The sequence below is a fragment of the Notolabrus celidotus genome, chromosome 14 (genome assembly GCF_009762535.1).
Source record: "Notolabrus celidotus isolate fNotCel1 chromosome 14, fNotCel1.pri, whole genome shotgun sequence".
NCBI classification, from domain to species: Eukaryota; Metazoa; Chordata; class Actinopteri; order Labriformes; family Labridae; genus Notolabrus; species Notolabrus celidotus.
The window spans coordinates 2,158,314-2,186,273 of NC_048285.1; the positions used below are offsets into that span (position 1 = coordinate 2,158,314).

Below are 27,960 nucleotides of genomic sequence, written 5' to 3' on the forward strand. Positions count from 1 at the left end.
AAATATGGGCAGATTTCAATAAATGCATTTAAATGTCATTTTCATGCCCTGTGTGGAGGTGGAATGGTACAATGATTCAAACAGACGGCCAGGGTTTTATTCCCCCCGTGATATTTGATAAGCGAGCTCCGAGGATGAAAACGTAAACCTGCGGTCGCGTCAACAACAACAGCAACAATAACAATAACAACAACAGGCCATTTTCAGAGTCATTAAGCTGACCTGCAGAGTTGATTTGGTTTGTAAAAGCTCTGATTGTTTGTGGTGTCCTCATGAACCATGTTTATTATGATGTGCCGGTCCTGGTGGTTTGCATTTGGGTATAGCAGTTGTGATATTTGACTTCATACAATGTGAGCTTCTCAAAATAGACCTGATTGGTTTTCACGCTCGATGAGGCGGCTTTATTCTTCTAAATGTATCATCTCCAGCTCCATAAGTAGAGACATTTGTTTCATTTTCATTCTCTTTCATTCTTATTTTTGTCATCTGGGTTGTTTGATTTTGTTTGCTGCGTCTACAGTCATGGCCAAAAGTTTTGAGAATGACACAAATATTACATTTTCACAAAGTCTGCTGCTTCAGGGTTTTTAGGTGTTTTTGTCAGATGTTTCTATGGTATAATGAAATACAATTAGAAGCATTTCATAAGTATCAAAAGCTTTTATTGAGAATTACACAGAATTCATGCAATAAGTCAATATTTGCAGTGTTGACCCTTCTTTTTCAAGACCTCTGCAATTCTCCCTGGCATGCTGTCAATCAACCTCTGGACCAAATCCTGACTGATGGCAGTCCATTCTTGCATAATCAATGCTTGGAGTTTGTCAGAATTTGTGGGTTTTTGATTGTCCACCCGCCTCTTGAGGATTGACCACAAGTTCTCAATGGGATTAAGATCTGGGGAGTTTCCTGGCCAAGGGCCCAAAATCTTAATGTTTTGTTCCCCGAGCCATTTTGTTATGACTTTTGCTTTATGGCAAGGTGCTCCATCATGCTGGAAAAGGCATTCTTCATCACCAAACTGCCCTTGGATGTTTGGGAGAAGTTGCTCTCGGAGGACGTTCTGGTACCATTCTTTATTCATGGCTGTGTTTTTAGGCAAGATTGTGAGAGAGCCCACTCCCTTGACCGAAAAGCAACCCCACACATGAATGGTCTCAGGATGCTTCACTGTTGGCAAGAGACAGGACTGATGGTAGCGCTCACCTGGTCTTCTCCGAACAAGCCTTCCTCCAGATGCCCCAAACAATCTGAAAGGGGATTCATCAGAGAAAATGACTTTACCCCAGTCCTCAGCAGTCCAGTCCCTGTACCTTCTGCAGAATATCAGTCTGTCCCTGATGTTTTTACTGGAGAGAAGTGGCTTCTTTTCTGCCCTCCTTGACACCAGGCCTTCCTCCAAAAGTCTTCGCCTCACTGTGCGTGCAGATGCACTCACACCTGCCTGCTGCCATTCCTGAGCAAGCTCTGCACTGGTGGTGGCCCGATCCCGCAGCTGTAACACCTTCAGGAGACGGTCCTGGCGCTTGCTGGACTTTCTTGGGCGCCCTGGAGCCTGTTTGGCAACAATTGAACCTCTCTCCTTGAAGTTCTTGATAATTGGATAGACGGTTGACTGAGGTGCAATCTTACTCGCTGCTATAAACTTCCCTGTTAGGCCCTTTTTGTGCAATGCAATGATGGCTGCACGTGTTTCCTTGCAGGTAACCATGGCTAACAGATGAGGAACAATGGTGTCATGCACCATCTTCCTTTTAAAGTGTCCAGTCACTCAATCATGACAGATTGATCGCCAGCCTTGTCCTCATCAACACCCACACCTGTGTTAATGTGTGTGACACCTGTGTGTCATTGAAATGATGTTAGCTGGTCCTTTTGTGGCAGGGCTGAAATGCAGTGGAAATGTGTTTTTGGTGATAAAGTTCATTTTCAAGGCAAAGAGGGACTTTGCAATTAATTGCAGTTGAGCTGTTCACTCCTCATAACATTCTGGAGTATATGCAAATTGCCATTATAAAAACTGAAACAGCAGACTTTGTGAAAATTAATAGTTGAGTCATTCTCAAAACTTTTGGCCATGACTGTAAGTTCCACCTTTTCATTTTTTGCTTTTACTTACGTAGTCTTACCTTTACTTTTCCTCTTCCTCAATTTCGGAACTTATCCCTCATTGAACATTCTTTTTACCTATCTCTTGATTTAGTTTTACCCTTTGAACTGAGCTCAGAGCGGTGCAGATCGATAGTTTACCTCCAGAGTTCAAAACTTCAATATTTCTCTGCTCCTCACTTCCGTCCTGTTGCACTTCTGAGAAACCTTATATCTGAATTTTTCACGTTACATACGGAGCTTTAAACTGCCTCAAGCATTCAGGTAAAGGTGCAAATCAAGCCTCAGATTATGAAACAAAACATGAACCTCCTCTAGCATGAAATAAAAGGTTCATTCTGAGATTTTTCTCCTGCAAATAAAGAGTTTAAATTCGATCAATCTGCAGACCAAGTGTCAGAAACGTGATTTTCTGTGCGTGGAGAATATTCTCAAGTTGTTGTTTTCCTTTCGCTGATGTCTCACGCTTCTTTTTGTAAACAGCAGCAAAAGAAATGAAGAGTTTCCAGAAACAATTCTCTCATAAAGACTCTGGATGACTGTTATTTGTTAGGGTAACCTCTTAAGTCTAACCTGGCTTTACAGAAGAATGAATCACAGCAACCCAAGATCGAAAGAGTTATCCTCTTGCAACCAGGTTGCAACTCAGCAATTTAAGAGAAATGTAATGAATTAAACAAGAAGAGAACATAATGCATCCTTTACATGAAGACAGGTTTATCAGACACTAGACAGAGGTGTGTCAGGAGATGATCAACTTTAGTTTCATTCCTAAAAGTTGAAAGAATCAGATGTGCAGGAGGAAATGACGGCTTGTTCTTGACTCTTAATGACTTCAGATCACTTTATATTTGATGCTTTCTGGAGTATTTGATTCTGTAGTGTTTGTATGTAGTGCATACATAAGCTAAGGTGAAAACATCATGTGATCCAGGACAAACCTGCAGCTGGCTCTTATGGGATTTATGGGATTTGTTGATAATACCTAGAAAAAGAAGGAAGTCAATTTCTGTGCTTTAATTCTACAAACCCAACACACTCTTCCTCACTCTTCCTCACTCTTCCTCACTCTTCCTCACTCTTCCTCACTCTTCCTCACTCGTCCCGCCTCAGACAGCTGCACTGCCTCCTCTTCCGGACATCATCAGGCCTGTTTGGCTGCTTCACTTCTCCTCCATCCATCCGTCCAGTCCAGAGGAGGCGTCAGCATTAATGCATCAGGACATGCAGCTGTGCGGCCTGCTCCTGCATGCACACGGCTGCACCAATTCACCAAAACACACACACACACACACACACACACACACACATGCTCACACACACTCACACACACAGTGAGTGAAGCAGCAGGTTTGGCCCCTAGAGTGGGGGGTGATATCATATGGTTTCACGCTATACTTGCACAGGAGTGCAGAGGCACCATCTGTCTGTCTGTGCAGGCAGCGCTCTCCTTTTTTTATATATTTGAGAGTGTGTGTGTGTGTGTGTGTGTGTGTGTGTGTGTGTGTGTGTGTGTGTGTGTGTGTGTGTGTGTGTGTGTGTGTGTGTGTGTGTGTGTGTGTGTGTGTGTGTGATAAAGAGAGATAGAGAGAGAGAAAGAGGAGCGTCCGGCAGCTGTATTTACACCTGTATGAGCAGATCCCTGTTGGCAGGGCGGCAGAGGAACACACCAGCTGCTTAACCTACATTCCCCACCAGGCTGTCTTTGTGCACACTGACACACACACACACACACACACACACACACACACACACACACACACTGTGATGAAGCTCTCCTCCCTTTGTGTGTCCGGGCCCTCGATGGACCACCGATGTGCAGAACGCGGCTGTTTGTCTTCAAATCAAAGAAAACCTCAACATGAACATCATGCAGCCCGTCCCTCCCTCTCTCTTAATTTAGATTTTGGTGTTATCCTGGTGTCAGAGTGTGTGTGTGTGTATGTGTGCATGAGTGGGGGGGTAGACTCGGATGTAGCTCAGCATCCGCCTGATAACCCCCCCTGCACACGAGGCCAGGTCAGGGAGTGTGGAGGAGCACAGCCAAGCTTCTGCGAGTCCTCAAAGCCTCCTGGGAGTCCCGAACAAGGAGTGGAGTGTCGGCTCTGACCCGGCCTCTTGTTTCCTGTCGGCCATATTTGGCACAAGGTTGGCCCCAGATGAATTAAATCCCAGAGAAGAAAAAAGACACAGAATCAAAGGATTCTCTCTCGCTGTGAAATGTTGCTGTCAGAAGTTAATCTGTGAAAAAGATTAGGAGAGAAACACTCAAACGGCTCCGAGGACGCTCTGCCCGTCCCTGCAGCGAGTGCAGTTGTGTAAGGATAGATTTAACTTGTCAAAAATGCCTGACAGTGATAAATTTGGGATTTGCGAGCAGACAAACTCTTGCACACTTATCCCCTTCTACACACAGTCCGACTTTAACACGGACAAATGAAAATCCAAATGGAAAGATCGCCGCACACAAAACAAAACACCACCCTCGACTAAACCCGGCTGATGACATTTTCAAGCAAATGCAGGCGGAGTGCAGGCGAGGTAACGACAAAGAGAACAGCGAGAGAATGAGCGAGACCCTGTGACCCTATGCAGATGTGCCCTCAGATTACTGTAATGCACGGTGCCGGAGCCATTGTCTTCCGCAGCCTGAGCGAGAGCGCAGCTAGAAAGGGGCTTTAAGAATGCCAGCATCACGTCACGCAGCAACTAAAGCATTTACACAAATCACCTCACTTCCTTTCTTTTTTAATGGCCCAGGCGGAGCTGCTATTAGGGCCGGCGGTTCAGAGATGAATGTGTGAACGATTATTCTGTGGGAGTGGGGTCGTCGCCCTCACAGGTCGATTACTCTCCCTCTTCCTCCCCTGCCTCTCTTCCTCCCTCCTTCCCTCTCACAGTCTTATCCCCCCTTTTACTCCACTGACCCGTGTTTAACCGATGTTTCCCAACATGCCGCTGACCTGCGTGGGACTGTTTTACCGCTAAACCTGCAGGATCAGGCGGTGCGTCACACAGCCAGGCGGTCTTTGTCTACACTGTGGTCAGGACTGTTTACTGCCAGCTCGACACGGCGGACAGCTTTCCCAACATGACCTCATTCTGTTGTTTTATTCTCAGCAGCGTGCAATTTGACATTTGACACAAGCTTAAATGCTATGTGTTTTGATATAACAACACATCTGTATAGTTTGCATCATAAAAACATCACAACTTATATAAGCAACCACTTCAAGCAGTCAACACCAAGTCATGTTTTATTGCAAATAAAAGATCCCGATGTTGGGCCCTTTCAAGTGAGAGATGGAGGCTCAGATTTTAAATAACATCCAGACTAAAATGAGAACGCACATATCAGCAGAGCGGATATTTCACTGCTGTCAATTAAAAAAGTCCACTGAACATCATTTTGAACATGTACACAGTTAGTTTCCACAGATCTGATGCATAAATTCTTTGGCAGCAGCAGGAAGAAAGAGAGCAAATACTGAACAAACATGAGGATGCAATAAAAAGGACGATGTGCAACAAAGCTGCAGTCCTCTTATGAACTGATACCAGAGAACAGTGTGTGATATTATGGGATTCATACTGTTTTAAAACCACTTCCTCTTTGGGAAAGTGAGGTGTAAATTATAATCTGATGGGAAGTTGTGGTAAGAAGTTGCTGCAGATGCAAAGATTGTTGTGCTTAAAGTTGCATTCCTCTGGTGTTGCAATATGAAGCCATGCTGGAGTGCAACTGCAGTTCCTCAAGCGTCCACTAAAGGAGCACTGTAAAAGCAGAGCAACCTCAAATCAAGCCTGTAATCATATTGCAATGGTTACAGCCTGTTGGAAAAAGAGTCTGGTCTCTGGAGCTTTAAGGCCCGTCTCTTTGCCAGTTTCAAGATTGATTGACAGTTGGGTGGAGTTAGCATTCTGGATATGACCGTCTTTGGGCTTTCAAACACGTCTTCAGAAAACAACAGTAGTCTTGGTCAGGCCTTTAATACAGCCTGAGGTGAAGTGGTCGTAGATACGTTTTTTAACTCAAATTACTGTTGTGTCTTTCTCTCCTTAGGAAAGCAAACTGCATTTACCAAATCCATGATCTAAGGCTTTAAAAACAGTACCCAATCAATCAAGAGGTGACATGATGGTTCATACTCCCACATCTGAAATACAGTCTATGAACCAGTGTTGTGAAGTCTCCATACTTGCAGATATAAGCCCTTGTATGTCCACCATCAGACGTGGTAGAAACTAGTCAGTCATCAGAACAACTTCACCTTAAAGCTGCAGTGACTTTCTGTTTGTGTTCATTATGGCGCCCCCTGTGGACAAATATGTACATCTCATCACTTATCTGATCTTGTCCCATGCAGAGGTGTTATTTTCTGATTAAAACAAATCTCATCCTGCTCTTTTTTTATAGTCGTCTTGTAACTCATTGTCTATTTCCTGTTGAAACTATTAAGAGAGGCTGCTTCTTCGGATTCCTCTCGATCGTCTGCTCTGACACCGGCTCCCTCGCAGCAATTTCAGGCTTTAAAATTCAAATATAGAAATGGTCGGTCTTATTTCCTTTTGTATGTCATGAAAAAGCATCAGCATCAATTTCAATCTGTTTCCCAGCCGGTTAAAGACTCCTCTCTGGAGCTTTAAGTTTGGCTTTGGACACAAACTTTGTGACATTATAAATATTTCCCACTACTTTTAACAAACTGGTGAAGTTGGCCGAGTTTTCGGCGATTGCAAACTTAACAAGTGTTTTAAAGGGTTAGAAATGTAAAATGTTTGAGGTTTTTCTTCATCTTCACATTTTCAACGGATTTTGCCTGGAAACAAAAACTGGATTTGTCTTCAACATCTTGGATTTCTTCACCCGATATGTTTGTTCCCTGATAAAGTGCACATGAAGTGACTTCTGGAGTTACTTCAGTGGAGTCCTCTATGAGCCGGAAACCTCCTAGAAGTTGAAACTTTCTTTGAACAATAAATTTGATAAACAACAAGTCAGAGAAAAGTCGGAGGGAGAAATTCAAAGTGGCGTCTTGTCAAACCCCAATGCCTACTTGGCCTTTGCTACCCCCACTGAGACCTCCCCCCATTCCTCTATCACTCTCCCACTGGTGTCCATCCATTTACCCAGCTGGAGGCCCGGAGCGGGGGCTCAGCAGGCCTGAAAGAAACCACCCGCCCCCTCTCCTCTGCACCTCTTTGATAAGTGGCAGTTTACCAGGGGCCTCCATTACACCAACCGGCATGTTCATTTGTCAACTTGCGCTCCAGGAGTGAGACGTCTCGGGGCAAATTGTTTCTCCCCGTCCCCCCCAGGAGTAACATTTTTCTACACATCCATGTACCAAGACTAATTGAAAACTGCGTGCAGTCGTTGGGAGGGCCCCGGACGGATGCAGAGAGAGCGATAAAATAAAGAAGTGCTGCAGAGTGCTTTGGTTGGCTGGGGACTCTGTTTCTTCATGACTGGAGGAGGTTGTCCAGAGGGGGACAGAGTTCAGTCTCATCGGACCTTTATTGCTGCAGGGAAAAGGCTTATTTACTGTAAACTGTTTACGGAGCTCTGTCACTATCTCTGGACATGCAGGATAAACACAGGAACACACTCCCACTCCTAATGTCTTGTAAACATTAGAAACACGCACAAACTGACAGAAATACACCCTGCAAGAGACACTCAGGATGACTCTTAAACACACACACACTGTGTACTTGTTAACATAATCACAGTGGATACACATCTGCCCACACCCTCGCATCCAAACAGGCACATCCACAAGACAATGCACGGCCATAAATACACACTCGCACTAAAAAAAGCAGGCACATACAAACACACAACTCCTTGTCTCAACAATGCCTGAGCGCTGTTAGTTTTATTGGTGTCCCCAGCTATTACACAGAACGGATAAACTCTTCTTTCTCAATCTCAACAATCACGAGCGTTTCCCATCGCTGCTCCGCCGTATTTACACGCTCAGATTCAGACCTACATGTTTCTGCACATGGACCCGTCCTCTTTAAAGTTCAGGAGGGAAAGAAGAGAGAAAAGAAAACATGACAGATGTCTGAAGAAGAAGCAGAAGAAGAAGAAAAAAGAATCAAAGTCTGCTGCCAAATATATGGTATCACACTTTACGGAGCAGCTTGAGCAGATGAGTCATGGAGCCATCCCGCAGGTTTTCAAATCCATCTCAGCACAGACGTCCTGCTTCCTGCCTCGTATGTGTTGTGCACTTAAACAGACACGTCAAAAAGAATGTAATGTGAAAAGTGTGTTTGCTCAAGTGTGCTAGTTTAATAATGGTTTTTCCGTCTATCTCTGTATCCCCCCCTCCCTCCTCCCCCCCTTCACCCCCTCTCATGAAGACCCTACCTCTTTGGGGCGGGATGTTTTGCCATTAAAACTCCATGGTGAGTTTTTAACTTCTCCCCTTGGCAGCATGCAACTGTATCCTCCGCCACAGCAACGCCACCCGCCTCCTCTACCTCCCATTTGTTTCCTGGTATACTTTCAACACATGCCGCTGAGTTTGTGCACTCATTCCTCAGGGGGGCAAAAATCCCAAAGAGGAGTGTTTCTTATTTTCTCATCTTTTTTTATGTGCCCTTTTTTTGGTTGTGTTTTTTGCAAACCCTTTAATTTTTATGTGTGTTCAGCTTTTGCAGAAAGATGATTCAACAAGTTATTTTAGAGCCGCTGCAGACCTGAAGTGAGCGATGTGTTCTTTCTATTCTCCTGCAGCATGCATACATATGTTGTTACCTGGAAGTGTTTCACAGTCGCAGAGATGTTTCAATGAAATGAAATGACATCTTTGTCTTCTTCTCTGTTCCCTACGTTCTGTTTTTATCCTCCGTGAGAGTTTTGCCTTTCTGTGAAACACCTTTGATTTTATTTAGCTCTCTTTGGTTGTGTTTGCACGCAGTAACTGTGCCATGTCATACCCTGGTGTTGTTGTAAACAGTGTCTTGTGCTGGTGTGGAAATGTGAGCGTGAAATGATGTGTTTCTGCAGATATTTAGTCTTTAAAAGCTGCACTGATCGATATGTTTTAAAGTAGAAATCAATCATATTTGAAATGCAAAAGGTGCTACAAAAGGAGAGGCAAGCAAAGACTTATTGTGGAGGCAAGTTGAGCACTTGAGTTTAAGACAAAATGACCTAAAGGGACAATAAAGTGTAGCACGCCCAGCATTAAACATGCAGCTTGTAAAGTTGGGACTACCTTGGACTTAGTTGCACTGCAGCTAAAGACATAACTTGAGTTCTAAAATTTCCCCATTCTTACTGAGTAACATAGATACCATCTGATTCATCCTGTTGCAATTTTGCTTTCAAAGACAAGTTAGTAAGTAAACTTAATTTAGCGCTTCAGCAGACTAAAGTCCCAAAGTGCTTAACATGGGCAAAATACAATATCCAGAAACAAATCCTAAACACAAAGCAGCCTCACTGAAACCCTTTGAGACCAACAATGCAATAACCATGAACAGTACAAACAGATCCCTCACAGAGGTGGACGCAGTGAATAGGATTACTCGTACGGCTGTCTGAACGGATCCGTTTTTGGACAGGAAAGACTTCACAGAGTCAGCGAGACATGAGGATGAAGCAGAGAGTTCAAAATGGTTCATGCAACAAAATGTTAAACATATTTTTACTTTATCTACCACGACACAATACAATTTGATACACTCTTATACAATACAATATGGTACGATAAGATATAGTAGTGCCATACATTATGATATTTCACGAAACAATATGTTACGATCATAGACTGTATAAAATATGGACGTAGTATCCGTGACGTCACCCATCTGTTCCTGAGAGCTGTTTTGAAGCAAATCGACGGCAGCAGCCATATTGGTAATGCGGAACTCAACTAGGCAGAGTGTGACGTAGTGTGAGTCTCTTAGCCAATGGCTGTGTGTTCCCGACCGGGAGTCAAGTCAGTCATGTCCTTATTTGGGCAAAACTCATAATCTTAATATCTTCTTAACCGTCATGTTAGAAAAAAATTCACCCCCCGTACAGTGTGTGCCATTAGAGAGATTAGCGTTGTAGGGCCAAGCTGTTTTTTGAACCAGGCTGTAAACATGTTTATTAATGCTGCAAAGATCGTCTTTTTCCCATTCATGTCTATGTGGTTTCCGGTGTTTCTGCAGCCAGCCTCAAGAGGATTTTCGATGTATTGCAGTTTATATCACTTCCGCATTGGCTTCATCGTTTGAGACTGGAGTTTGCCGCTTGGTTGCGATACAATATGTTACGATACGTTATGATCATAGACTGTAAATAAAAATGGACAGCGTTGCTCCGCCTCTTCCCGCATTACAGTTCTGAAGCCAAAAAATCCCTCTCCTGGGCGCCGCCATTGTGCAGCCAGAGCCTGTGAAGCCACTGTAATAAGCTCCGCCCTACAGCGTGACGTCACAAGACGCTGTGTGCCCTTTGAAGTTTCACTCCACGGCGGCTGTGAATCAAAGGAAACCAGGAAGTAAAACCCCGTTTTTTAAACTCTAATAACTAACGAAAAAGAAACTTTTCAGAAAAAAGAGGCCTTGGACACAAAACAGTCAAATAATAACTACATATCACCACAGCATACGGATGTGAGAAACATTCGTACGACGTGAATTAATTTTTTTTAAGTTTGACTGCTCCCCCATTCAAATGAATGGGGGATTTTTTGACCTATACTGCAGCCAGCCACCAGGGGGCAGTCACACTGCTGAAAGCCTCACCACCAGCCATCGGAACCTCTCCCTTGGTTATGACACGATAAGATACAAAACGATACATTACGATACGATGAGTTACGTTATGATACAATGTGATACAATACGATACGATATGATACAATACAATAATACGATATGTTACGATAAGATAAAATACGATACCATACAATACGATATATTACAATACGATGCGTTATGTTACGATATGATACGATGCAAGTACAATACGATTTGATACAAGTAAGGTACAAAACAATACAGTACGGTACGGTACGATAAAATGCGATTCAATCCCAAAAATGCAATCGATACGACATGGTACGAAACAATAAGATACGACATGTTGCGATCAGATACGTTGGCGTTATGATACGATACAATAAGATACGATATGTTACAATATGATAGGAGACGATACAGTACGATATGATGCAGTACGGCAGGGATAAGATACAGTACGGTACATTACGATAATGTACAGTATGATATGATGCAGTTCGGTACATTACGATAATGTACAGTATGATACGATGCAGTTCGGTACATTACGATAATGTACAGTATGATACGATGCAGTACGGTACATTACGATAATGTACAGTATGCTACGATGCAGTTCGGTACATAATGATATGATACAGTACGATACGAAGCAGTACGGAAAGATACAGTACGATACGATACAATAAGATACAAGTACGGTACAAAACGATACAGTACAGTACGATACAATAAAATACGATACGATTCAATACAAAAAAATGCGATTGATACGACATCGTACAATACAATAAGATATGATATGTTACGATACGTTACATTAGGTTATGATACGATATGATACAAAACAATATACGATTCAATACAATACAATACAATACGATTGGAGACGTTCTGATCTGGTATGATTATAAATGATACGAGTCTTCGACTGCTATCCTATTTTTTTTTTAAGATAGACAGAAAAACAAAACAAACCCTGATCACTTGTAATGCATTGATATATTGCATACAGTTGTATAGATTGCTTTCGAGCGTCCATGTTGGTTTAATCCGACCTCAGCAGAGAGAGTACCAGCTTCAGATTAGTAAAGTTTCAGGCCTGTACAGTTTGAGTGCAGTTTTCCAGGATCTGAGCGTTAGAGGGCACAGCGTCGTCCTGCTCCAGGGTCCTTTTCCATGCAGCGGGATGAACCCACATCTCTTGTCAACGCCGTCATGAAATCAAGCTTTTACAAAGAAGCCCCATTATGACAGAGTCACTTATGGGGAGATGATGGAGTGACTCAGTGGAGTGAACTTTTCCCTCCCTGGCTCTGCAGCTCCTCCCTGTTGACTCCATTCACTTTAGAAAATGAATAGCATGTGGTGCCTTCCCCGAGTCTTGGGTTTCGTCTTTTGTTGTGGGCAGTCACTCATACTTTTTAATTGAAGCTTTTTTCCCCCTTTCTGTCTTCATCCACCTCCTGCTTAATCCAGGCCCTTAGTGATTTCAGAGCGTATACTTTTCAAAGGTACACATCATTAGCATTGGAATCTTGACCCTCACAATAACTGCCTTCCGCTCAAATTGGATCGAGTTGAAGCTATATTGTTTCTCTAACGGTGTACGTCTCCAGACGTGAGCTATGACAGTTCATTCACCAATTTCAGCTTCGGCGTTCAGCCTATAAGAGCTCAGTGGGACCCAGTTAAGGTTCCCATTTTACAGACACAGCCCTCCTTTGTTTCAAATTCCCATACACTATGAACTTTTTCGTTTCCTCAGATTTCCATTATTATGTCCTTTAAAGAACTGATTTCTGACAAAACACTAGAACTAATGCAAAATATATGTCATGTTTTTATTCAGTCTGGCTCCATTTGAGGCCCTAAGAATTGTCCACCAGTGTCTTTTGCATATTCGTATTCTCAAAGTACCTCCAAAGGGGACTTATCCATGAAAAACAGGACTTCAGAGGTTAAATACATCATAAATAATGTAATGCAGTGACTTCCACTACAGAGTCATGTCTGTTTTTAATGCAGTGATTTCCACTACAGAGTCATGTCTGTTTTTAATGCAGTGACTTCCACTACAGAGTCATGTCTATTTTTAATGCAGTGACTTCCACTACAGAGTCATGTCTGTTTTTAATGCAGTGACTTCCACTACAGAGTCATGTCTGTTTTTAATGCATTGACTTCCACTACAGAGTCATGTCTGTTTTTAATGCAGTGATTTTCACTACAGAGTCATGTCTGTTTTTAATGCAGTGACTTCCACTGCAGAGTCAAGTCTGTTTTTAATGCAGTGGCTTCCACTACAGAGTCATGTCTGTTTTTAATGCAGTGACTTCCACTACAGATTCATGTCTGTTTTTAATGCAGTGACTTCCACTACAGAGTCATGTCTGTTTTTAATGCAGTGACTTCCACTACAGAGTCATGTCTGTGTTTAATGCAGTGACTTCCACTACAGAGTCATGTCTGTTTTTAATGCAGTGACTTCCACTACAGAGTCATGTCTGTTTTTAATGCATTGACTTCCACTACAGAGTCATGTCTGTTTTTAATGCAGTGATTTCCACTACAGAGTCATGTCTGTTTTTAATGCAGTGACTTCCACTACAGAGTCGTGTCTGTTTTTAATGCAGTGACTTCCACTACAGAGTCATGTCTGTGTTTAATGCAGTGACTTCCACTACAGAGTCATGTCTGTTTTTTATGCAGTGATTTCCACTACAGAGTCATGTCTGTTTTTAATGCAGTGATTTCCACTACAGAGTCATGTCTGTTTTTAATGCAGTGATTTCCACTACAGAGTAATGTCTGTTTTTAATGCAGTGATTTCCACTACAGAGTCATGTCTGTTTATAATGCAGTGATTTCCACTACAGAGTCATGTCTGTTTTTAATGCAGTGATTTCCACTACAGAGTCATGTCTGTTTTTAATGCAGTGACTTCCACTACAGAGTAATGTCTGTTTTTTATGCAGTGACTTCCACTACAGAGTCATGTCTGTTTTTAATGCAGTGACTTTCACTACAGAGTCATGTCTGTTTTTAATGCATTGACTTCCACTACAGAGTCATGTCTGTTTTTAATGCAGTGACTTCCACTACAGAGTCATGTCTGTTTCTAATGCAGTGACTTCCACTACAGAGTCATGTCTGTTTTTAATGCAGTGACTTCCACTACAGAGTCATGTCTGTTTTTAATGCAGTGACTTCCACTACAGAGTCATGTCTATTTTTAATGCAGTGACTTCCACTACAGAGTCATGTCTGTTTTTAATGCAGTGACTTCCACTACAGAGTCATGTCTGTTTTTAATGCAGTGACTTCCACTACAGAGTCATGTCTGTTTTTAATGCAGTGGCTTCCACTACAGAGTCATGTCTGTTTTTAATGCAGTGATTTTCACTACAGAGTCATGTCTGTTTTTAATGCAGTGACTTCCACTGCAGAGTCAAGTCTGTTTTTAATGCAGTGACTTCCACTACAGAGTCATGTCTGTTTTTAATGCAGTGGCTTCCACTACAGAGTCATGTCTGTTTTTAATGCAGTGATTTCCACTACAGATTCATGTCTGTTTTTAATGCAGTGACTTCCACTACAGAGTCATGTCTATTTTTAATGCAGTGACTTCCACTACAGAGTCATGTCTGTTTTTAATGCAGTGACTTCCACTACAGAGTCATGTCTGTTTTAATGCAGTGACTTCAACTACAGACTCATGTCTGTTTTTAATGCAGTGACTTCCACTACAGAGTCATGTCTGTTTTTAATGCAGTGACTTCCACTACAGAGTCATGTCTGTTTTTAATGCAGTGACTTCAACTACAGAGTCATGTCTGTTTTTAATGCAGTGATTTCCACTACAGAGTCATGTCTGTTTTTAATGCAGTGACTTCCACTACATAGTCATGTCTGTTTGTAATGCAGAGACTTCCACTACAGTCATGTCTGTTTTTAATGCAGTGACTTCCACTACAGAGTCATGTCTGTTTTTAATGCAGTGACTTCCACTACAGAGTCATGTCTGTTTTTAATGCAGTGATTTCCACTACAGAGTCATGTCTGTTTTTAATGCAGTGACTTCCACTACAGAGTCATGTCTGTTTTTTATGCAGTGATTTCCACTACAGAGTCATGTCTGTTTTTAATGCAGTGACTTCCACTACAGAGTCATGTCTGTTTTTTATGCAGTGATTTCCACTACAGAGTCATGTCTGTTTTTAATGCAGTGACTTCCACTACAGAGTCATGTCTGTTTTTAATGCAGTGACTTCCACTACAGAGTCATATACAATGCTCTATCAAAGGAAACAGATGCTTTCTACTGCCAGACATATCAGACATTATCTATTGTCGTATATGTTTTAGAACCTTTAACAGGAAAACATCTGCATGAGTTCTTTATCTTATAAAGCTTGTTCAGCACTCAGTTCTTCGTAGCATGAACAGGTAAAAAAGAAGTCCTGGTTTCTCCTTGAACATTCGATGCCCGCTCTCAGTTGCTCAAATTTCCCTCAGTAGTTGTCATTAGTTTTGTTCAGCAGAGCCTCGAGGCCGCCTCTTTTCCGAGGGCTGTTGTAAAATAATAAATGTGACGTTGAAGGATGTGTCCTCCACATGACTGCCCTCTCTCTCTCTCTCTCCTTCTCTCTCTTTCTCTTCTTTCTTTCCCTCTCTTGTCTTCGGTCGGCTCTTTTCCTGATTTAAATTAACCATATGGCCCAGAATCAGAGCAACGGCAGCCGTGCAGCTCTTTGTCGCTGGATTGCCGGCTGGACTGAGCTCTATCATATTTGTTTACTGAGAGGGCCGTGGAAATAAATGGAAGCTGCCACCGGACTTCCACCCCCCCTCAGAGGCGCCTCACGTTAGCCCCGGACGTAGTAATGCGAAGGGACTTTGATGGTTGATGTCGCAGATTGAATTATGCCCTTGAGGAAAAGCTATTAGCTCAGTCAAGAGTCCTCATTTGTTAAATTAAAAGTGGAAATGACATGTGAGCAGTCTTCAGTGGATTAAAGTTGCAAAGAAAATGGATTCCGCTCCCTGCAAAGAGAAAGCTCGAGCAGGGAGAAGAGGAAGAAAGCAGATTGGCTGTTTGTTTGCTGGCGCTCCCTCCCCCTGATCCTGATCCTGATTCCCTTGTGGAGTATTTATGCTTCAGAATGTATTTATATTGGGTTACCTTTTGGTGCCATTCACCAAACAATCCCCCGCTCACCACCGAGCCGCACCAGAGAGTGATTGGTTTTCAGAAGGAGAGCAGAGCTTCTCCGTCACAGGGCGGAAACCTCTGTACTTTGAAGCCTTCAAGAGAAATCAAGAGAAAGGGATGATTTAAAAAACAGATTTATAAACTTCAGTAAGCTCAGATCTTTGGTTCTGTTGGCAGGAAGGGCTCCCTCTTCAAGAGGCCCAAACTCAGTTCACCAGCTTTAAGGACACGGCGAGGAGCCCGGATCAGAGCTAGCTATCACTGACTCACATTATTTAAGTGTTTACATTCTGCAGAGGTCAATCCTTTCCAAATAGCTCCAATAAGTATCTCTGAGGTGACTCTTTCCTGCACTTTGGTTTGCTTATTTTATCACAAAAATAACAAAAAGCAATCAAACATCTCACCACAGAAGAAGTCTGACTTTGCAGGACTCCCACAAAGTGAACGATAAGAGTCCAGGTCCTTTAACAAATGTTACGTGTCCTCTAAGAATAACAGAGTCCTCTTTCCTCTATATGTGTTCTAGTAGTTTCCCTAAAAGTTCAAAGATGAATGTCTACACTTTCATGTCTCTCCCGTAGCATGGTCCGTTTGATTTCAGTGGAAAGAGGGACGTGCATCGGGGGAAAAATGTCTTGTATAGCTCACTGGATCTGTTTGTTAAATTCCTGATCCTGTGCTCGCTCTGTCGAATGAACAGGCCTGAGGAAGAGCTTGGAGGAGAAGACAAGGGCACCCTGGTCTTAGCCAACGCAATATCCTGAGTGTGACTTTATCTCCCCCTCCATCTCCCGTTCACAGACAGGGCTTACTGTGGATATTTGGTTATTCAGTCCTCTCCCCTTGACCCAGCACTAATAAATACAAGCTACCAAACGTGTCCAGAGGCCTTTCTTATGACTACCTCCACCACTTCCTCTTTTCTGATCCCTCTTTCACACGGTGCCGGCCAAACAAAGACATCAACATCTCCGTCCGTCCAGGGAGTAATTTATGAGGTGCTGACAGTCTGAAGGGAGGCAACAGAACCAGAGTTTTACCAGCTTCAGGTCTGTCAGCACCTGGTGCTGTGAAACTCAGCTGGGTGGAGAGCGAGCCTCTGTTGGCTCTGCTGTTTAAACGCAGTTTATTTAGATTTAACTCCATGAGGGTCACGCATCTTTGAGTCTCCTCTGATGTCTGCAGGATGCAAACTTTTGTGTCCGTACAGTTTGGATCCACACACTGTGATCAGCCTCTCTTTAAGGACGTTTGGTGTCTCCAGCTTCATCTCTCTTGTGCTTATTTTCTCCACGTTATCGTGAATCCATCTTTTGCTTCATTATCTTCTTTTCTGCACCAGATTGAAAGTCTTAAATTTGCACCCTGCAGTTCTTCACTTCTCCAGAAAGTCAGTCTTCCTCTGCAGTTTTCTGTGCCTCCTGAGTTGAAATCAGTCTTTCATTCAGTTCAGATTTGAATCCCGTTTTCTTTGTTTTTAATTGAGTCTAACTTATTTGCAGAGTTTTTATGCTGCAAGTGTCATTTCAACAACAACAACAACAATGAAAATGCACACAATCTCAATGATGAGACATGACCGAAGAATGAGTACAGATCACATTTGAAGCACAGATCTCTTCAGAAAAGCTCATTCACTCCTCTTCTATGTAAAATAAAAGTGTTGCAGAGTAAAATAAACATGCATCATAACACTGCTCCCCAAATTAATGCTTGGGTTGGTAGTAAAACTAGCATGAATTTGAATGTAGCATTTCCTCAGGACTCCGTCTTTTTTACCTCTTTTTTAAGAACACATTATGTATTGATTGACTTCAGGACATAAAGATCATTTTAACCAGTAGAACAAAAAGTGTAAATCTGATTACCAACCCCAGCTTTAAGTTCACCAAACTCCTTCTTTCACCTCCTGCGTGTCCTTTCCCTCATATGTTTACCAGCTGAGTCACTTTGTTCCCTGCAGCCACTGTTGCCTTTCTCATATCCAAATAATAAAATCATGTTTTCTTAAATTATTTTCTTGTTATTTAAACCCAAGTTAAAGATGAATCCCACACTTCTGGAGTAAGCTGAACATTAATCTTGAGTCCCAAAGTGAGCAGAAACTGAATTTGACCCCACAGAGAGGTATCAGTTGTATTAATAGCTTCACATTTGTAAGTAATAACAAAAGCACTCATTTAAATATCAAGAGAAAAAAAAACTAAACTTTTTTTGCATTATGCCGCTGTTCTTGTTTTTTTTTAAGTAATGTTTTTTGAGCATTGTTGCCTTCAATAGATAGGAAAGATGGAGAGAGACAAAAAAACGTGGGCAGCAGACAGCGAGGGAAGACATGCAGCAAATGGTCGAGGCCGGGAGTCAAAACCAGTGACCGCTGCGTCGAGAACTGTAGCCTCTGTGCACGGGGAGCGCACTTAGACCACTAGGCCAACAGGGCCCTGCTTTGTGCTTCTTCTCTAACTCACAGGACCAAGCTCTTTAGTTTTTCAAATATGAGTTAAAGCTGCACGAGCTGCCTGAAGAAGAAACTATCTCTGCAACAACTAGAGAAACTTGTTGTTCAGCATGTCTTGATGAAGCGTCCCTCCAGGTGTGTTGCATCAGTGATATTACGTCTCACTGCTCTTAAAGGTCTTGTGCGTGGAGCTCTCTTCAGCGGCCTTCAGGGTTATAATGCTGCTCATATTTAAACACAGAAATATGAAACACCTGTGAGAAGCTCTGCATCAAAATATTTATGATCTAAACATGAATCACTAAATGTTTGTTATTTTTTAAAGTATGATAATGGAGGAGCTGCAGTTCTTTTTTTATTTGAACATGTGTGCTCCCGCTCTGGTGTGGTCTCCAGAGGTCGAGGTTAAGCACCCCTCTGGGAGCGTGTGACACCGCCGTGAGTCTCCAGGCCCTCAGCCCGCCCCGCGCCTGATCAGCTGTGACCAGTTTTTACTGTCCAGGTTGGTTATACAGCCGGACAATAATACCAGACCTCGCTACTGTTCTCTGATCACTTCCATATGGACCCGACCGCTCCAGCTGAAAGTCCTTTCTGCGTCCGCTTCTCCTCAAACAGTCCTGACAAACTGAATAATCCAATAACTCCCAATAAACTGGCTCAGCGGCCGACGTGAAGTGAGCATGCCCGAGACCATTTCGCATCTTTTATGATCAGGAAGTGAAACAGGAAGCTGGATGTTGCTCTGTTGTACCGTGAAGCAGGCGTGTCTCTGCAGGAGCGTGCATCACTTTTAAGTTCCTGGAAACACAGATTGAATATTGAGATCATCTTTCCGCATATCCTGACAGGATGCAGAAACTTTGCACAACATTATTCACTAACTGTGGTGAATACAGCTGCAGGAACATGGTGACCTGTTTGGTTAGCGATCCTCTGCACACTGTGACTGTCTTGTTTTCAGACTGACAGCTTCTGCCTGTTTTAAGTATATAAATAGACATACATAGTTACAGTTTAAGTGCTTTAATAACATCAATAACGGCTCTGTAACCTTACTTAGCAAAGCTATATCAGTGTGGATGCTACAGAGCTGCAGATTCAAGATAAGGGATAAACTCAGGGAGCTGAGTTTGATGTCTCTTTTGCTCAGAAGGAAACAAAGTGAATCCTCTTATATGCATGTATCAATTCCATAATGGGCTAATATTTGAGCAGATTATTCTAAAGGTAGGCGTTGGGGTTTTCCTGGTATTCTGACGTTGTGAATTTTAATCTGCATCCGTCTCAAAATCAAGCTTTTTACACATTGTTCCTTGTCTCTCCTGCAGACCTGACAAATATTTAGTTCAGACTCATCGCAGATCTTGTCTTTGTTGTTTTCAATCAACCCTCAAACTCATGCAACTAACCGGAGTCTCATCCCAACATAGTTGCAGAGAGGTTGAGCTGTGCACAAGGTGATGCAGTCCTGGGCTGAGTCACTAGTAGATAAGGGAGAGACAATCATTCATACTCATCAGGACAGTCAGAGGTCGGCTCACAGAGATGAGCCCTCTTTCTCTTAGTTTACATCACAAACCTTAAACATTACTGAATCATTAAACATCATTTAGTAAACAGCCATTTTGCAATGAGTGTATCTTTTCTTTCTTATACAAACTGTTTTTCGTTGATGATTGATGCAAGTTGCTGGATTATCTTCCAAAATGACGCATCAGAACTAAATCCAGAATCAGTTCTTCTGTAAAACTGCCTCACAGGAACGTTCCCTGTGTTGCTGCTGGTTGTATTAAACTGAATGAGGAAGTTTGCAGCTTCTGCCATTATTGGTCTGAATGTAACCATAAAGGATTTGTGTATTTTGTGAGTTTATTTTGCGGACATTAAAATGTATTTTGCTGAGCTCCGTGCATGCAAACACTGTTTTAAAGTTTGCGTTTTTGGTTGTGGAGGTTGCACATCTTCTCCTCCGATGTGCACAATGATTGTTTTATACTGCTGACAGATCTTTGTTGTGATCTTCAATGATGAAAAATCTTCTCCTCTTCAAGTTTGATTTTTGAATTCAGTAAAACTTTGTACAGCTGCTGCATAAAAACCAGATCCCTTGTGCCACATGGTGCAGTTGTTATTTCACTCTTTAGTCTCATCATCATTTTCCTTTTCCCTCCTGAAGCAAAGCGAAGCCCCCGCCTCAGATCTCCCCGAGCAAGTCCAGCGGAGGAGAGTTCTGCGTGGCCGCCATCTTTGCCTCTTCTCGCTCCTGGTTCATCACCAACCCCAACATGAAGCGAGAGAAAGGTTAGACCGTGTCCTCAGGTCTCTTTCAGGTCGGAATCTAATCAAAGTCTGATCATGACTCCCGTGTGTTCCTCCTCAGATCAATCCAGACAGTCTGTCGTGGACTCGTTGTACATCCTGAGCTGCTACGGTAACCTGGTGGAACACGTCCTGGAGCCTCGGCCGCTCAGCACGGCTCAAAAGATCAGCGACGACACACCTTTGGAGCTCAGCACCTGTCCCAGGGCCTGCTGGACTCTGGCCAGGTAACACTTTGTTGACAGCCCCATAGAAGAAGAAGGAGCCTTTAATCCGCCCTGTCTCATGGTTCTTTCTTTGTTTCCAGGACTCCACAGTGGAATGAGCTGCAGCCGCCCTTCAACAACAACCACCCGCTGGTGCTGGCCTCAGACCTGGTGCAGTACTATCAGTATCTCCTGGCCGGTGAGTGTCGGTGCTTCATTCATGGTATCAGATGGTCCTGAAATAGAATCCAAGCTGACATATTGGAGGAGCATAAATTCATATTAAGTCAGTGGAAAGATGTAAATCAATGCAGATGCACTCAAGGCGGCTCAAATTGAAGTGAACATGTGTTTCAGGTTTCAGCTCATTGAGTTACTGATAACAAGGAAACATTATGATGCCACAAGCTCACAATAAAGGGGGCCTTAAGATCGGGTTCTTAGGACCTCATCAGGACTACATTAGTTAGGATCAACCCTCGCACTGTATGATCATTTCTTTCAAGTGTATGTGCCGATAAATCACAGACAGTGTGTCCTTGCTACAAATACAAACAGGTTCCAGGCTGCTTCTTTATTTTGAAGCCGTTAGGAGTTCAGATTTCAGTCATATCACAAAATATAGAACCAGGAGTATACACCTCCAGATCTGGCCTGTTGTCTCGCATCGTCTGACTACAAACTCACTTTCTGAACCAGTTTTTATGGAGATAAATTCTTATAAAATAACTCCATGATCACAGAAAAATCCTGAATGCAATGGCTTTAAAATCAGTGGAAGAATTGAAAAGCATATCATAAAAACCCAAAACTATAAAGCAAAATCCACCGTGCTTTTTTCCCTTATTTAAATTAAGGGGATTCTGGTATTTTCATTCTCTCTATGGTCTCTAAAATTATCCCGGTTACAATAGGAAAAAAATTGGATTATGAATTGGGACAAGTTTGGAAATTTGAATATATCTGTAAAGTTAGTGTACCCCTCATGACTGAGGCCTGCTGTCACTCACAACCTCAGCAGCAAGGGGATGAAAGACGGAGAGAAACAGTGATGGTCCAGATCAAAGAGACCCAAAAGTGGGCGGGGTCATGTACCAAAAGTAGGCGGAGCTACCATATGTACCAAAAGTAGCCGGAGCTAGGTAGTCAGGTGTATGATGCAGGTTTTAAGATGATGGTAACAATGCAGCAGAGACATTAAATAATCGTCACTCCATTACTGAAAAACAGAACAAAGGTACGCTCGTTACCTGACCCGTCTTCAGTCCAATAGACTGCAGGTTATTTTAGTTTATATGATACTTTAATATTGTGCTGCATTTACTCACATTACCACATTTATTTAAGTTTGTTTTTAAGGCTTTTTATGCCTTTCTTGAGGGAAAGAAGTGGGTTGTAACGTGGTGAATGAACCAAACTCATCCGCCCGGCTCAAGAACTTCAGCCCCTTTGCAAAGCCGACAACAAGGCCAATCAGCAATACAGAATATCACATTTCATTCCATTTAAATATAGACATTTCATTCAGAAATACATTGAAAATAAGATTTTATTTAAAAGGTGTAAAATACATACATTCTCTTATTTAAAGTTTGTCTTCTTGTTCCAGACAGTTTTAGAGGATTTAGTCTTGAAAAAGTCTCCTAAAGTTAGTCTTAAAAAAAGAGGGCGTGGTCTTAAGTCTTATGACTTTTTTACTTTTTGATGATTTTGTTTATTTATTATTATTTAATCTGACCAAATAAACTGTTCTTGGATTATCTAGCTGATTTATTTTTTTCAAAACATTATTTTAAGACATCTTTAAGTGATACCAGTATCCTTGGTACTTCTGATGGACCTGCTTGTTCTGTTTTTGTTTGTATTACATGTATGCATTATAAAATATAGCTCTCTGGTTGCACAGGCTAACACATCCATGCATGTTCTCTGTGCTCAGTACACATTATTAGTTAAAGGGGGGGTGACCCTGTATCCCCGCTGATTTTCCATGCTGGCTGTGTTGAAAGCCGCTGCTCGGCCTCTTATTGCTGCCACATGCTGAGGAGAGAGCTCTGCACTCAGCAGCCACAACATCTCAGAGACTTTGGAGAAAGATACTCCCACCGTCTCTGAGTAATCCCTCGTCTCCCGCTCTGCATGCTGAATCCGTCTTTGCCGGCCACACTACACGCCCGCTGCAGGACACGCTAGCAAGATGCAACAAGACGACCAATTAGCTGACACCCTAAACTCTCTCTGATTCAATAACAAGTCCAGAGCAGTGAGCACTTCAGGTCGTCCTCCAAAAGGCCAATTCTAAAAAGCGAATGTGAGTGCACACGGATGGCCACACACGGGATCAATCCACCCCCTGGAAGAGGCCGGCGTTTTGAGCTACTCCATAATTATAAACACACAAAATCTGTAATTAGCTCTTGCGGCTGCTGCAGGGCAAGTGGTGGCTGTGTTTACCCTAATCTCTGCACTCGTCTCGTTGACTTCTGCAGCGCTCCAGGTCTAACTGGTAGGATATTTTCTCAAATTAGTGCTAATGGTCTCTCCTAGTGTCAGAGCGATGAGGATGTGGGGGTGACGGGCGCGGGCGTCAGCTTTTTCCACCATTCTCTCTGCCAGCATGAGCAATGGAACTGCTGCATAATGAGAGGGATTCATTGCATTAACATTTACATCCAATTAACAATCGCCGGCTAACACCGCTGTGGCTCCTTACTCCCCAAACCACCCGAGTGTGATCCCATGCGAGGTCAAGACGCTATAAACATAATTGTTCAGCCCTCTACCCACTTCTTGTTCTCCTGCCATCTCCCCCCCGGGGGTCGCCGTCCTGTGCAGCACCGACACCGACCGAGCTGCTCTTGGAACGCCACCTTCCATTTCTACGCTTTGCACCCGAGCGCGGGCTCTCGACATCCTGTTTCCCAGCACGCGTCCTCTCGCCAGCGCTGTCCTCGGCCGTTTCCTCCAGGGCTTGGCAGCTCCGCGGAGAAGTGATCCAGGAGAAGGAGTCGATTTGACCTCAGGATGAATTACAGCACAGACGTACGCCCCTCGTCCAGCTGCGCAGAAGGATCATGCCGCTGCAGAGGAAACTGAAAAAGACACAGTGTGCTTACTTGCAGAACAAATTCTTCTATCTAGGTCTAATTTGAATTTCCAATACAAATGTTTGAAGAGAGGAAACAGGAGCAGGAAGTTCTTACTTTTCATACTGAAGATCCTGGAAGCTTAGTTAAATACAGATACCAAAACCTGACCCTGGTGAAGCAAAGGTCAGACCCTGAGTGTCTGATATTTACTTCGCTTGAGTACGCCGTGTTACATTTGGAGATTTAAGGTATGTTTACAGTTTTTAAAAATAGTCCCAGTGATTCCTCGTCAGTGATGGTTCCATGGTGATGGATTCTTCTCTGCCTGTTGCGGTGGATTGAACATGAAACTGTCCTCATTCAGCTCTCCTTCTTCTCTGAGCTCTGCGGTTCACACACCTTTAAAAAGAAACTAATGTCACAACTTTGAACCCTGCTGCTATCATCACCACCGCTCATGGTTTAACTTTCTTTGGAGAGATCGCTAACCTAAAGTTTCTCTCACCTGCTCTGCTTAATAACCGCTGTCAAGGGGTTTTGACCAATCAGAATCAAGCATCTTACACAGCCGTAAGATCAGAAAGAGAGCCGGGTAATGTCATATTATTTGACACATAATGAGGGAACTATTCCACGCTAGGATGCTGTTGTTTTTTTAAAGTTATATGTTTTGGGACTGTTTTGCCTTTATTTGATAGGACAGCTGAAGAGAAACAGGAAATGTGGGGAGTGGAGAGCGGGGGGGAGACATGCAGGAAATGGTCGCGGCCAGGAATCGAACCGGCGACCCCTGCGACGAGGACTGTAGCCTCTGTATGTGGGGTTTTTAGACCGCTAGGCCACCAGCGCCCCAGGATACTGTTTTAACCTCAAACGTGCAAGCAGGATCACCCTTGATATTTTTTCCATGCACCGAACACGCCTGAACTTTACTCATCATATTTACCTCGCATCCTCACCAGCTGACAGACATCACGTTGCACCCTGAGTTTTAAGCACTCAGTTTCTGTTTAGTTAAAGCTGTAAAAGAAGAAATCCCAAAACATGTGACTGCTGAATTTCTCTTGAGTTAATCTTGAGTAGCAGAGAGTTTAAAGGGGAAAAAAAAGCTGGAGTTAAGGACAAATATTCCTGCTTTGTAAAGATGTACTTATTGTCATCACATGAATCTATATAAATACCCCCCTCAGCTAATTGTGCACCAAAGTCGGTCTGCAGCGAGGTGGTGCAAGGCGAGGAGGTGGCAGCGCGTGATTGACAGGCCGTGCTCTCCGGTCTCGTGGCTCTATATTGGATGACCCAGGCTGATTAAAAATGCAGCATGCAGGGAATGGAGTAGGAAGGGGAGAGGAAGGGCCGGGGTCAGGCCAGACCGGAGCCTCCAGGACGGGATGATAAAAGGCAGCGGTGGCGCCACTTCATGGTCACTATCTCCACCTGTCCATCTGCAGCAGCTACTGGCAGCACTCAGGCTCGCAGAGGACGGCAGCGTGCCGCAGTGCCTCGCAGAGATAAGACGGAAAGAGACACACATTATGCAGTACGCGCACAAACACAGGAGATGCTGTGGTATGATCTGGCGTTTTCAAAGCAGCGTGGAGCCAAAGGTTTAGTGTTTGGGGAATCCTCCGGGCGGAATCACAGGATTCCTGTCTGTGTTTTCGTGAATGGAGCCTTTTTCTTCTGGCTTAAGGTGTTGGAGCTGGGAACTCACAGAATGACTGCTCTAATCCCTATCATAACAGTCTCCACTGTGTGATGAATGTGAGGTTTCCACACCCTCATTAGCTTCATTTAGACGGAGATTTTTCCCGCCATGGTTTTTGTCAGGGTGATATTTATCTAGCTGTCCGCAGTATGTTTTCTAACACCTCTTCCCCTCGCCGCAAAGTTGCTCTGATGCAAACAAACCGGTGAATAATTTACCACCTGGATCTCTGGCTGGCTCCTGTGAGCCTGCTGCTGACGGAGGTAACAGAGGCCATGCTTTTTGGCCGCGGCGCTCCCCTCCCTACCTGTCATATAATGTGCTAATTGTGGAGACTGACTGACTGGCTGGCTCGGCTGCTCTCTTGGGACTTTGAGGCCCATGACAGGCCAGCCACAGTTGCCTCGTCAATAGATCTAATTGCTCCGAGAGAGGGGCCAGAGTGAAGGCTTTGGAGCATCAGGCGTTTGGTAAAGAGAAACCATGGCGCCATGACTGGGTCAGTAATCAAAGAGAGGCAGAGAAAGGATGGGGTAAGTGTAGCGCTGGCTGAATGAGGGAGCTGTCAGTCAAATACGCCTTGAATGATACATAATGACTAAGCTATCCCGGCCTGTCAGCGTGCCAGCATCTATCCGCCAGAGCCGGGGGAAAGCGAGAAGACAGGAAAGTGAGAAGAGAGACAGGTAGAGTGCTGGAGAAGGAGCCGAGCACGTGAAACGTCTGGCAGCGTCCGAGTGTGGCAGGTGGAACGGAAAAATAAAAGACAAACAAAATCAATCTAAAGAAATACAAAAGAAGAGATAAAGGTGAGCGGAGCAAACAGTCCAGACAAGACGGCTGTCCTCTGTGCACCCAGAAGCCAGCTCTCCAGATCTATCAGATTGTTAGCCCCTTATCTCTCCCTGGAGATCGGCCTGTCCGGCCCCTGGCCCGCGGCCCCGGGAGGTCGGGCTACATCAATACCCGGGCTGCCTTTGTTCTTGTTCTGACTCCCTGCTTCACTGCTCCGGCTAACAGGCCACTGGCTACCGGCCTTCAGCTCAGCACAACACCTCCTCTCTCCACAGTCAATAAAGACTGTGACACAGACGACTCTGTTCCTGGACGGTGTGGGGAAGCTTGTTTTTCTGCTTGTGTGGCTCTGAAAGGACCAAATCATCAGGATTATTAAAGAAACAGAGCAAAGAAAGCGTGAACTCAGCAGCATGTGAGATCATCAGTGAGGGGTTTATTATTCTGCTTCTGACCGACACAAGAAGGTTTCATTAGAGTTCAGTCGTTTCTTTTCTTGGTGAAGCTGAATCATTAAAAAAGCACACACAGATTAGCCGGGAAATCTTGAACCCAAACACAGACTCAACTTAAACCGAAACTCATCAATACTGAAGAAAAACAAACTGACCGCCTGTGAGGAACTGCTGTAAATCCAAATATTAGACGCAGGGACCTCTCACAGAGATGTGGTCAGACAATATTTTTAATCTTATTTTTAATCTCATCAAGGAGTCTATTTATTTGCAGGAACACAAACAGAAATGATCTGAGATAAATATTTTCTCTCAAAAAGTATCACCTTTAAAAATTTTTTTTAAATTAAATGAATAAAATCACAGTATATAAGAGGATCAGAGCCACATTGAGTAATACAAAAAATACATCAATACATTTAGATTAAAACAATATTGTATTAGATTAAGCTATAATTCTACAGAAATAAAGTTGCTGGAAAAACAATTCAGAAAATAAAATGTGTATGTTTTTTAAATTTAAATTGTAATTTTTTTCCAATCCACTTTGTTTATATAACACATTTAAAAAAAACACAATAAAATTTACCAAAGTGCTGCAATGTGAGGTTGAATAAATTAAAACACACAGAACATAACATTCTGTAAAAAATGAAATAAGATACAAAAAAGAATCAGAATAAAACACAATAGAAATTAAAGCTGCAAGCGGCGATGAACGGGCAACACAAAAAAACAGTAAAAAAAGTAATTAATTGAATTTAATTTAATTTAAAAAATAAAAGGGTTTAAAGCCAAGGAGTAAAAACAAGTTTGTGAGGAAGAAGTCGTAATAACAGACTAACA

General features: G+C 43.1%; 1 protein-coding gene across 9 annotated transcripts in view; it reads left to right on the forward strand.

Annotated features, from left to right (window-relative positions):
• bcas3 (BCAS3 microtubule associated cell migration factor) overlaps positions 1-27,960 on the forward strand; it is a 473,019-nt gene that overhangs the window by 133,889 nt on the left and 311,170 nt on the right. For all 9 annotated transcript variants that reach the window (XM_034701109.1, XM_034701112.1, XM_034701118.1 and 6 more), the window contains exons 17-19: positions 20,719-20,843; positions 20,923-21,088; positions 21,169-21,266. In XM_034701109.1, the coding sequence (XP_034557000.1) occupies positions 20,719-20,843; positions 20,923-21,088; positions 21,169-21,266 (389 nt within the window). The remainder of the gene's footprint in view (positions 1-20,718; positions 20,844-20,922; positions 21,089-21,168; positions 21,267-27,960) is intronic.